Below are 12,441 nucleotides of genomic sequence, written 5' to 3' on the forward strand. Positions count from 1 at the left end.
AGCCATTTGGAAAAGAACGGGAGAGACAACTGTTGCTGGAGGAGGAATAAGACTCATTAGAATGATAAGTAAAAATGATTCAGAAAAGTTCAAAAGGCTCTGAATATTGAGTGTTTTAATCACATTTTTTATACTTCATAAAATCCCCAAGTTTCCTGGAAAATATTAATACTTTTTTTTTCTTCACATCTTATTTTGATTCAAATGGAGGAAGGGGGAATACTGCTCTGTCCATGAACAGGAGTTTGAATTTTAAGTGACCCTGCTGCCTCTTCTCAGCTTAAATGATGATGTTCAACTGGCACAATTTAAAACAAATAAACAATCACCATATAAAATCAATCCACATTCAGTTAATATAATTTGCCAAAGGCATGTAAAAGATGATGCAACTAGATAAGGAAATCAGATTTTGTTTTAAAAAAGGAAAGGCAATGATTGGGCAACAAATGAAAAGGTGATGAGCACATCTTGAAGATAAGGGACATGATTGATGTCAATGTCCTATCAAGACTGCAGAAAGAGTTTGAAATCCCACTCAACACAAAATATACCCCACTTTCTGGAATATATTTTGATGTTATGTCTGTAGGCTTTGAGAGAGGAAACTATTTTTCTTTAAAAGGCTGTGTGGTAGAAAAGATACTGCCCTGTTTTCATGTTAGAGAAAAGGTTCTATTATTTCCATCTTCTATTGTTCACATATAAAAGGTTTTGCCACAGGTTGTCTTTTTAACAGCTCCACTTTTTCTTTCTTCCCGCTCTTCCCTGAAACCTTTAACTTATTTTCTATATATTGGGATAAAGAAAAAGCATAGATGGGGTGAAAAGGTACTATACATTAGAGTCTTGTTTGCAATAAAAAAGGACAATAATGAGGAAAAAAGAGGACATAATAAGTGGAGGGAATGGGATGAGGGAGGGACAGTATATGAAAGAGAGAATTTTGTATTCTGCTTCCTTCCTGAGTAATAATGATGATGGTGATGATGAAGATGATATTACAATACCGGGTGATGCACAAATTGAAGAGCAATAGCTATAAAAAAATGAAAAAATACCGTGATTTTCAAATTGAAGTTGAGCGATTGTGGAGGAAGAAATCAATGGTTGTAACAATAGTAATAGGAGTCCTTAGAGTAATACGCAAAGGACTGCCTAGATGCATGGAAATTTTGAACTTATTAGACCTGAATATCCTGACTTTGCAAAACAAAAAAACAAAAGAAAACCACCCTACTTGGAATTGCCTATATACTCAGACGCTACCTAAATAGCCCTTAGGTCCTTGGTTAGAAATTGAACTGTTAAGTTTTTACCAGTCCCAGACTGTGAATTGAAATTATTATTATTATTATTATTATTATTATTATTATTATTATTATTATTATTTTATTATTATTATTAGCAGTAGTATTTATTTTATTTATTTATTTATTTTATTGAATTTGTATACCGCCCTATTCCGTAGGACTCAGGGCAGTTTACAGGGCAGTTAAAACCATGAAATTCAAAAATTAAAATCAATTAAAACAATTAAATTAAATTCAAGCCCCAAGAGTAAATCTAAAACCCAGTTAAATTAACAACCCCACAGTCTGTACCAAACAGATCAAAGAGCCAAGTTTTCAGGTCCCGGCGAAATGAGCGAAGGTTGGGGGCAGTCCTAAGTTCTGTGGGTAGTTGGTTCCATAGGGCAGGTGCACCCACAGAGAACGCCCTTCCCCTAGGAATAACCCGCCGGCATTCATTAACTGGCGGTACCCTGAGAAGGCCCTCCCTGTGGGGGCACACAGGACGATGGGAAGATGATGCCGGCAGCAGGTGTTCCCTTAGATCAGACATGTCAAACACAAGGCCCGGGGGCCAGATCCGGCCCGCGAAGTGGTTTCATGCGGCCCGCGAAGCCATCCTGGAAACAGTGAGGGAACGGCCCCCACTGCCTTGGTCCTGGCCCAGAGACCCTCCTTCTGTCAGAGACCCTCAGATCTGTCCCACTCCTGCCCAGGCCCCCATAGGCACCCTTGATGCGAATGACGTACAGCTGGCCACGCCCACCCAGTAGGCCATACGCACTCTAGCCACGCCCACCCAGTAGACCACGCCCACCCAGGCCACACCCACCCGGCCCCCTGAGGGCAACCGCAATGCTGATGCGGCCCTCAATGAAATTGAGTTTGACACCCCTGCCTTAGATAGTCCGGACCCAAGCCATTTAGGGCTTTATAGGTCATTACCAGCACCTTGAATCAAAACTGAGCCGTGAATCCAGGAGGATGCCCAAGTTGCGAGCCCTAGTAGTAGTAGTAGTAGTAGTAGTAGTAGTAGTAGTAGTAGTACATGCACTCTATACCAGCCATTGGCATTTTACAGCTTGGAGGCCGCATCCAGCCCATGAGCAGTCCCAATCTGGCGTGTCGCATTGGGGGCAGAGCATCAGCAACATCAACAATGAGGTGGTGGGGGCAGAGAGCAGGTGAGGCTGGGGTGGTGGTGCAATGGGGGAAGGGTGGCAGCAGCAGCCTTGGGGTAGGGAGGTCTGTAGTGGGATGGTGAGGTTGGCCCTACGCAACAGTCCCAGTTTGTCATGTGGCCTCTTGGGAAAATTAATTGCCCACCCCTCCTCTACACACACATACATATTGACAAATAGAGAATCTGAATGTACTACCAGAAAAAGAGCCTACTTTAATTTATAGTAAGTAGGGCCACCATATCTGTAAAAATCCAGATGGCCACTAGATGTCATGGTTTTACAACCAGATCTGAAAGCCCCATGAAAATAGGTAGAAAGAATGGAGATTAAATTAACACCTTTGCTCTTTGCTATTTATTTTTTTAAAATCTTGTTAGGATTGATTAACATATATGCATAGAAGGACTAAAGAGCTAGAATTAGTTAACTGTTTACTTGGATTACCCAGAGGGTCTGCCCCTTTGTAATGAATGTGGTGAGAAGGTGAAGAAAAAGGTAGGAATATGCATAGGGACATTGATAAGACTTTATTCTCATAATTGCTACATCATATAACTCTTGGAAGTGCTAAAAAGCTGCATATTAGATTTCCTTACTGAGAACCAGGTTTACTGAATTCAGACTATTTACTATATAGGGGTGACAAGAAACAGAGTTGAAGACAAACTTTAAATGAAAAGCTACTATGCAGTATAACCCTTTTGCTAACACTACTAGACAATTCTCTCAGATGCTGCATTTCTTGATTTTACCTGGAAGTAAGCTTCATTGAAGTCAGTGGGATATTTTTTTCAAAAAAAAATGAATGACATTCCTTCTGTGGAAAGTTGATCAACCACAAGTTTATTTCTTCTGGCCAATAAAACACTTGCATCAGGAAGTATTATACCTTTCTTAAATTGGATAAATTATTGTTACAGAGGGTGGTTCACCACTGAACCTAGGGACCAGATGAGCCCATTAAATTGCTGTATACCTAGTGGGTGAATTTGAGAAACTTACTTATTCATTTATTTAACCATGGTTTATTGAATTAGCTCAGTAGATCTACATAGTTCACTAACCTATATGTGTACGTTACCAGAAGACACAAACTAGTCAGATAATATTCTTTATCAGTACATTGTACTCATTCATTCTTTCTTATGTAGGATATAAGGAGCTAATATTTTCGAAAGCAACTTACTTTATAGAGTGCAACTAATATCTGGTTTCTTGGTATCTGAGCTACTAGATTCACAATAGATTTTGGGGGCGGGGTTGTCTTCGAGTCAGACTTAGATAAGTCTCTAGGTTTTTTTGCAACTTTTTCAGAAGTGGTTTTCCATGGCCTTTTTATTCCTTTTGGTCCACCATCGCCCAGTTGACTTTCTGCATAAGGTGGGAATACTTAACCGTATCCTGGTTTCTAGCCTGGTCCTTTAATCACTACAGCAAATTGGCTCTCTATAGTTTAGTATAGATCCATTCATTATTAAAAATCTATTCGTTATTATTGTCCCAATTACCTACCTAACTAACTATATAGGAAAATTTGTATTTTAAAAATTCTTTATTAGGTCAAACCCTTTTTATGCAAATAGATGATTTCTTCCTGGTTTTTTGTTTGTTTCTCCTCTTTCTCTTTCAATCAGGTGGTTTCTGTAGAGCCATAAGTGTCTGAAGAAATTTTTCTGGAAGCAGGTTGAGTTGCATAGTAGAAAGTCATTGTGCTTTGCATGTGAAACACTGGTTGTTGCATTGCCGTGCAACATCAGTGATGCCCTCGACGTGATGTCCTGCTGCCTGAAAGCGGTCCGGGAATGGATGGGGAGGAACAGGCTTCAACTGAACCCGGACAAGACTGAATGGCTGTACGTACCGGCAAGCCAGGATACTCAGAACATCCCATCCCTTAACATCGGGGACAAGTTACTACCCCCTGTTGATAGGGCCCGCAACCTGGGTGTCCTCCTTGACTCGCAGCTCTCCCTGGAAGATCACATAGGAGCTGTGACCAAGGGGGCCTTCTCCCGGGTTCGACTAGTTCGCCAATTACGGCCTTATCTGGACCTGGATGCCTTACGTACAGTCACCCATGCTCTTGTGACCTCTCGCCTAGACTACTGTAACGCTCTCTACATGGGGCTGCCCTTGAGATCCACTCGGAAGCTTCAACTGGTGCAAAGTGCAGCGGCACGGACACTCTTGGGAGCCTCCCGATACTCCCATATCACACCTCTCCTCCGTGCGCTGCACTGGCTTCCAGTTGCCTTCCGTGTGAAGTTCAAGGTGCTAACAATGACATACAAAGCCCTACATGGCATGGGTCCGGACTACCTACGGGAGCACCTTCTGCCAATGTCAGCACCCCACCGTCCTGTGCGCTCCCACAGAGAGGGCCTCCTCAGGGTGCCACCGCTCAAGGAATGTCGGCTGGTGGCCCCCAGGGGGAGGGCATTCTCAGTGGGTGCGCCAGCCCTCTGGAACAGCTTACCAACCGAAATCCGGATGGCCCCCGACCTCCGCACCTTCCGGCGCGACTTAAAAACTTACCTGTTCCAGCAGTCCGGCCTGGCCTGATAGCTCTAATTGGGGTCCCAGCTTGTATTTTACTATTGTTTTTTTCACTATTGTTCATTCTGTATGCCTACCTTATTCTGTACACCGCCCCGAGTCCCTCGGGAGAAGGGCGGTTTATAAAAACAAACAAATAAATAAATAAATAAATTTCCCTTGGTCGTCTTTTGTGAATTAGTGTCATTTCCCGAGACAAAAACACACAACATTATTGATTTTAGTAGATTACAATCTTTATACCTTTTTAAAAGAATACATAAGAAAATACTGATTTCTGAGCTGCTGCATGCCATATTGCCTATGAATCAAGGTTTGCCGTGGTGGCACCGTGGTTAGGCTACTTCTGCTGACCTCTGGCTGCCAGCAGTTCGGCAGTTCAGTTCTCACTGGCTAAAGGTTGACTCAAGCCTTCCATCCTTCCGAGGTTGGCAAAATGAGGACCCAGATTGTTAGGGGCAGGAGGGTGACTCTGTAAACTGCTTAGAGAGGGCTATAAAGCACTGTGAAGCTGTATATAAGTCTAATGCTATTGGTATTTGCTCAAATACAGAGAAAGACATAGATAGTAAGCACAAGGAAAATATGCTGATTTCATGAATATTGTACGTACCCACGCCACTAGTCCCTTTGGTCCTTAATTGCTTTGCTGCCAGAATCATCTCCCCACTATATTCACTTAAAACATATACATATATACCACATATACTCAAAAACCTGAGGATAATTATCTGGGTTGTCACATTTAACAGGATTGCAAATTCAGAATGCAATTACTTTATTTTTTGTTTGTGCCTTTCTCCACCGTGAGGACATTCCTCACAGTGAACACGTTCCTCCACCATGAGTGTTTTGAAGTTTGTTGCTGGGTCTTTCTTCCTCAGAAGCATCTTTCATTAGGATACAAATAATTTTGTGGCATTAATTCTGTTTTTGCTTGCTCTATATTTTGCTGACTATGGCATTAAGACTTCTAATAATTTTTAAAGGGTTTATCTACAGCAGGGGTGTCAAACTCGCAACGTCACGTGATGTATCACTACGTATCATGACTTTTTTTCCATTATTGACAATGGGATGGGCACGGTTTTGCCATGACGCATCTGGCCCGCGGGCCGGCAGTTTGATAGCCCTCATCTACAGGATGCAGCCATTGTTTCCATCCCATATAGGAAGCTGTCAGCTGCCACTTTATGCTTGCTGTGAGTCCTGTGTTTCCTTGAGACATTCCCTCAAGGTCACCCAGCTGGAAGAAGGAGAGGGGGAAGCACACCAAACTACACTTGAACTGACCATTATGCTGGAACCTGATTGGTTACCCTGGGGTGGCAATGGCAGACATTTAAGGGAGGGAAAAGTAGAACATAGGGAATTTGGTGTGCGATTTTCAGATCTGGCTTTGCACTACTGCTATACACTTGATCTCTAATAAATTATACCTTTCTCAACAAATGGAGCCAAGGATCATTTTTATTTAGAGTTGTGGCAGGTCCGATAAGAGCCCAAATTTGTCCATAACCATAGTATATTCTAACTTCTCTCATATAAGTTGGAATTTAGAAGATAAATGCTGCGGGGGGAGGTGTTGGTAAATGCTCATACCTATTTTGTGCATCTTAAAATGTCCCTATTTTCCTTATATAGGAAATATTCTAATAGTTTTTTTAGTCTTTATTACATTTCTTTTGAGATCTGTACTCCTTTTTGCATCATATAGTCTATCTAAGCATTCAGGTTTTCTTCAGTAATAAGTATAATTTGTATACAAAAGCAGATTTGTATTTGCATTCCCAACTATCACACTTCCAGTATCACCACAGCAATTCTTATATGGTTATCTATAAATGTAATTAAAGAATGAATGGCACAAAGTACATCCTTGTGTTACTCCTTGCTCAACCTTGAACTTTTCACTAACCATTCCATTTGTTCTTGCTCATAGTCTACTAATATTACACTGATTACGTTTAGCAACCAACCTTCAACTACGTACTCATGCATAACATTCCACAATTTAATAAACAATTTATAATACGTATAATAGGCATAAGTACAATAAACATAATTTATCATGCATTCTCTCTAAATCAACAAAGAAATAATCATTTTTTTTTACATTTGTGTACTTCTTAATGAATTGCTGAAGAGCAAAATTCTGGGTTGCTAGCCCCTTCACTACAGCTCCCAAATTTTGCTCATGGTTATTCTTCATTTTTTTCCCCCATTAAAATTATTTTTCTTAAAAGTTCACACTGGGCAAAAATATTTTGTTGTGGAATAATGGCTAGAAATTAGCTCGTTAGTGCAATAATATGACAGAACTGAAAAAATGTAAAAATGCAATACTTTCAGAAAATGTTTTGTTTTTCATATCGCATCACTGGTAAATAATTTCCCTTGTTTCTCCATTAGATGTACCTTGAAGCTTTTTGGAACTCAAAAGACAGTAACACAAATATTTTGATTAACTATATATCAAATTTGTATCATAATAGATAATGTATACAACTCCATTTGTATACAAAAGAAAATAATAAAATGCCCACCAAATACTATGAGAAGAATGAGTAGGTAACTAAAAACGAATAGGAGTTTCCTAACTCATTCATTTCATTTCCAACTATAATATTGGATTCTTGATGGTGAGTGGAAATCTCCTTGTTTGTTGCTGTTGTTGAGGCTCAGCTACAATAATTGTCAGTTCCAGTGTTTGTTTATACAATCCCATTATCCTTTCTAGAGGGGCTTCTGATGGTGGCTTGTTGTCTGCATGATCCTCATTGGATAGGGCTTTTAAAGTGTTATTCTGCTATGACTTCTGGTCAAACCTTTAAAAAAATTGCTTGATTAGGCTTCATTTTCATTTTAAAAAGCGGTTTCAAGTCAGGTGGGAGATGTTTACTTTATTAAATTCATTGTTTCTGCTTCTATGTATGTATTATATATTGGTTAACAACACAGAGAGGATGGAATGACAGATAGGCTTGGGCATCCAGCAACCAAAAGCCAGGAAGGAAAAACACAGTCGTCATGATGAAGGCTCATTAGATAAAACCAGTAGTAGTTGGGAGAATGAATCCGCCACCCGTTTATCAGCTTTATATCTTATAGAGAGGGTATTTTGCCCAGTGAACAACTGGTTCTCTATGTGGATACTGCTTCCAGAAGTCCATTCTGGGCCTGGGCAACAAAAAGTTAGCTACTGGTTCTGCCGAAGTGGTGCGAACTGGCTGAATTCCACTACTGATTTTGCCCCTTCTATAGATAAAATTGGTACAGATAAAGGTTACATAAAATGTTTGCAACTCGCTTATGAAGCTGTCACAGTTTATTGTTTGCCACAAGATATTGTGTTGACTACTATTTTTGATGGAGATTAGATAAATGTATGGACTATAGGACTATGAGTGATTTTCTGGGTACCCTAAATCCTGCTAGAACTATCAGGTTTACATTAATGGCATATTTCAGGAAGCTGATAGAAACTCTTGAATTTTAGGGATGGAGGAATTTTTGGTGGATACAGCTGTTACTCACTGAATGTGGAGACAGCTTAATTGCTCCTAAGCATTTTCTTCCCACCAAATAGAATTCTTAAAATCCCAATTTATGCCCAGGCTAAAGGCCATGAAGGCCATGGGTTTAGGTTTAACATATATTTTTTCTTCTCAGTCTATTTGCATCATATGTTCTAATTCTTCTTTTACTATTTAATACTATATATTTCTTTTTCTCTTTTTTACATTTATCTTTTATAAAGTTTGCTAACTACAGTAAATTGTCTTTTAGGTTTTCCTTAGGAGATGCTCGCAGGCCCTTACATGAATCAGCAATATTGGTTGAAGACATTGTCCACACTCAACTGATTAATTTGGTAAGGTTTTTGTTGCTGCTGTTGTTGTGGAGGTTGAACAAATGAAAACAGAAGATCAACATTTTTAGTGAAATATCTGTATCTGATAAAGTGAGACCAGTGTAATGATATATAGCCCATTTTATGAATATTACTAACCAGTTTGGGATAGGTAATCTCCATTTGCTGCATTTCAGAACACAGAAGTAAAGCTTTGCCTTGTTGTATCAAGAAGTCTATACAACAATTGAGAAAAAAAACTCTGAACCCAATATATATCTTCTTTCAGTGTTCTGAGGGAATTAAAGTACATAGCAAATGATGAGTGGATATATTTTTATTTAATAAAAAATAAAATTATGTCATGTTTGCATGCTCCAAATTTGAACATTGAAGACACACAGTAGAAAGCATTTTTAAGTATGGCCACCATTATGGTTTGGTATGAAATCTGTATTTAGCCTTAGATAATATTTTATGTACTATAAAAAGTATTTGAAAAGTATTTTGCAACATTTGAGCAACATGAGTTGTAATTGTGTGTTGCTCCTAGATTTGTTTAAAATGACCTATGTACTAAATTCATTATCGGAAATTAACTGTCAGATAACATGTGGCAAATACTACTTAACTAATTTTAGAAAGTTATTTGCCAGTGTCACTTCTTGCCAGTAGGGCATCATAAAAAGTCCTTGTTTTGTGTGATTGTTTTAAAAAAATAATTTTCTAAAATAATTTTCTAATATTTGGTTAGGAATTGGATCTTCAGTCTTAACACACACTTGTCTTAGTCCAATAGTACAGAAGTCTGGAGGCACAGAAATTGAATAAAAAGTCATATTTTTATTTGACAGAATATGAGAGCATTAGGAATTGGAGTGGTGCGGTGGCCTAGAGGTGAAGATGCTCACCTCCCACTTGGAAGGTTGAGAGTTCAATCCTAGGCCGTGGCTGTTTATCAGGGCTTAAAGAGAAAATATAAAAAAGCTGCATACATTTCAAATATCTTTAAATGTTCCTTTTAATGGAACATTAGTACAGATGGGAAAATATTATTTCCTAGTTATCTCCTGTCTTAGAAGGCATGGTCAAAATAGAATATCAATTCTCTTTAATACCAAATATGTTTTATTGTTTAGTTGTATTATGAACCACACACATATTTTATTAAATTATAACTTTACATGTTTTACTTTCTCTTTGTTCCTTGATTTATCACTGTTTAGATATGAGTGAACACTTGATACTTGCAAATGCATTTTTTTCTGCATTGCTGCAAAAGATTAGTCAACAAGAAAATTTAGAAGTGCTGATACTGCTTTTTCCTGAAGATAACAGTTTACAATTTATAGCAGCTAACTAAAAAACCTCATTCCTTTCCATCTCCAAAATCAACAATTTCAGATTGTTTGATAAGCTAAACCTTTGGTAGATAGATATTGCCTCTGATTCCAGACTGCATGAGGAAACTTTGTAGATTGGATACTCCCATCTCTGCGTCCCAAATATGAGCTCCAAAGAACTGAGAGATCTTCTGAAACAGACAATTGCTTAGTTTTCTAATAAAATAAATCTAAAAAAAATTAAAAAAATTCTGGGTTTTATTTTTGAGACAGCTATTCTTACTTTCTTGTTGCAAGTTTATTATAGATCAGGATTTGCACTTCGTAGCGACAGCTGTAGAAAACATTGGCTTTGCTCTTCTTTTGTCCAGTTAAGGTAGGGAAGAGTCCTGGCAATTTGTTTGGATACAAGCAAAATCAGTCTTATATGCATGCTTTTTGTGTTTAAAACAACCTTTGACCTTTTCCCTCAAATTTAATTGTGAGTTTTAAGGGATTATGACCCTGAGTTTTAAAACTGCATATCAGATCATATCCATCCATCCATCATTCATGCATCCATCCATCCATCCATCCATCCATCCATAAGGACTACTACTCCCTGATGCTATGATAAAGTTGCATCCAAATTCTCATCAAAGAACTGAAATTTGCTGAGTCTGAGAATGACTTAATGGGATAAAATAGGTGTATTATGCCTTGCAGAAATTGCATTTGTTTTGCTCTTTGTTTTGCTGGTAAATACAAACAATTATCTGGGGGTGAATTAGGGGGGTGTTATGGGATGCCAAGTGCTCATTCTGATCTGTGCAGGAGAACAGAAATACTACAGGAGAATAAAACCATAATAAAAATAAAATTTAGAAGCTGCAGATTATTTTAAAATTCAATCACAGGTTTCTTGGATTTTCATAGCCCAAGCAGCAAGAGAGAGAACAGTCTTTCATTTCTTGAATCTAAAGGTCATAACCGAATACTTAAAATTCAAAGTGTTACTTATTTTTATGTATTGCTTTAAATTTATGTTTTATCCTACAAAATAAAAATGACAATTTTTAAAAATTCCGCTAAGTTGTGGCTAAATTATGAAAGCAGCTACAAGAGAAGGTGTGTATGTGAATAAGTGATGATGACTGTGAAATAAAAAGTTAGATACTAATGCTGATTTAGTAGCAATTCCACATAAAACAACTATTTTTAAAAACTTGCCAATTTTAGTCTAAGCTAAAATTCTGCCAGACTGCAATCCTTGGGCTAAGAAATCAGTTATACTTAAAGTAACATCAATGTTTCTATTTTTTCAATAAATGATAATTCCATATGGACCATTTTGCATATGCCCCTACCAGTCCTGTGTCAGTCCAAATAAATTAATCTGATCAGTAGCAATTACACTTTCCAAATTACCAAATGTAATACTCAAATCCTATGCCAGTTATTAAGGAAACTTTATAGAGTTACAGTTGGAATGGTCAACTGCCATCTGAATATATCTTTGACAAGTATTGATGGAATAAATTAATGCCTAATATTATAAGGTATTTTGATATATTTTAACAACCACTTCAGTGGCATTTAATAGAGAGAAATCATTGCGGCTTCTAATACTTATCTGATTTCAAGTGAACCTGATGGTTTGGGAATCAGTTTTCTAAGGAAGGTTGGCTTGTTAACAGTATTATGCAGTTACAAGTAAATGTGGTTACAGCTGGTTCTGGTTTTTTAGCTTATCCACCTGATTGGAAGCAACAGGTTCCCCCCCCCCCCTCATTTCTTACACTGACACCTAGTGTTCACTCTTTCTGTGCATTCTAATACTTATCCCAATTGTTTACTCATCTACTTAGAAGTACACCAATGCAAACAGATATTTGGAATTGTAATCCATTTCATGCTGCTAATGAGTTGCTGACAAGACAATACCTTCCTTAAAACATTTCTATCACAAATAATCAGAATGATTTGCTGCTCTACATTGCATTCCTGTTAGCAATTAGTATAGAGTTTTTATGCAGATATAAAAAATGGGGGCTCAGAAGTAAGTCAAATGGTATAATCGGAGTTCCTGGAGGTTAGGCAAGAAGAAGTAAACACAATTACTATCTATCAATGTGTAATTTTATTAAGAATTTTGTTCATAATGTAAATTTTAATGCAAACTAAACTTACAGAAAGAAAAGAAAACAGAAGTAAAAAGTGAAAAGAAATAGAAA

The 12,441-nt window shown here is 37.9% G+C and overlaps 1 protein-coding gene across 1 annotated transcript in view; it reads left to right on the forward strand.

The window, feature by feature from the left end:
• Positions 1-12,441, forward strand: part of SUPT3H (SPT3 homolog, SAGA and STAGA complex component) — a 273,613-nt gene that overhangs the window by 137,233 nt on the left and 123,939 nt on the right. The window contains exon 3 of the mRNA XM_083349958.1: positions 8,822-8,906. Within this exon, the coding sequence (XP_083206084.1) occupies positions 8,822-8,906 (85 nt within the window). The remainder of the gene's footprint in view (positions 1-8,821; positions 8,907-12,441) is intronic.

Source organism: Vipera ursinii (assembly GCF_947247035.1).
Source record: "Vipera ursinii genome assembly, chromosome: 1".
NCBI lineage: Eukaryota > Metazoa > Chordata > Lepidosauria > Squamata > Viperidae > Vipera > Vipera ursinii.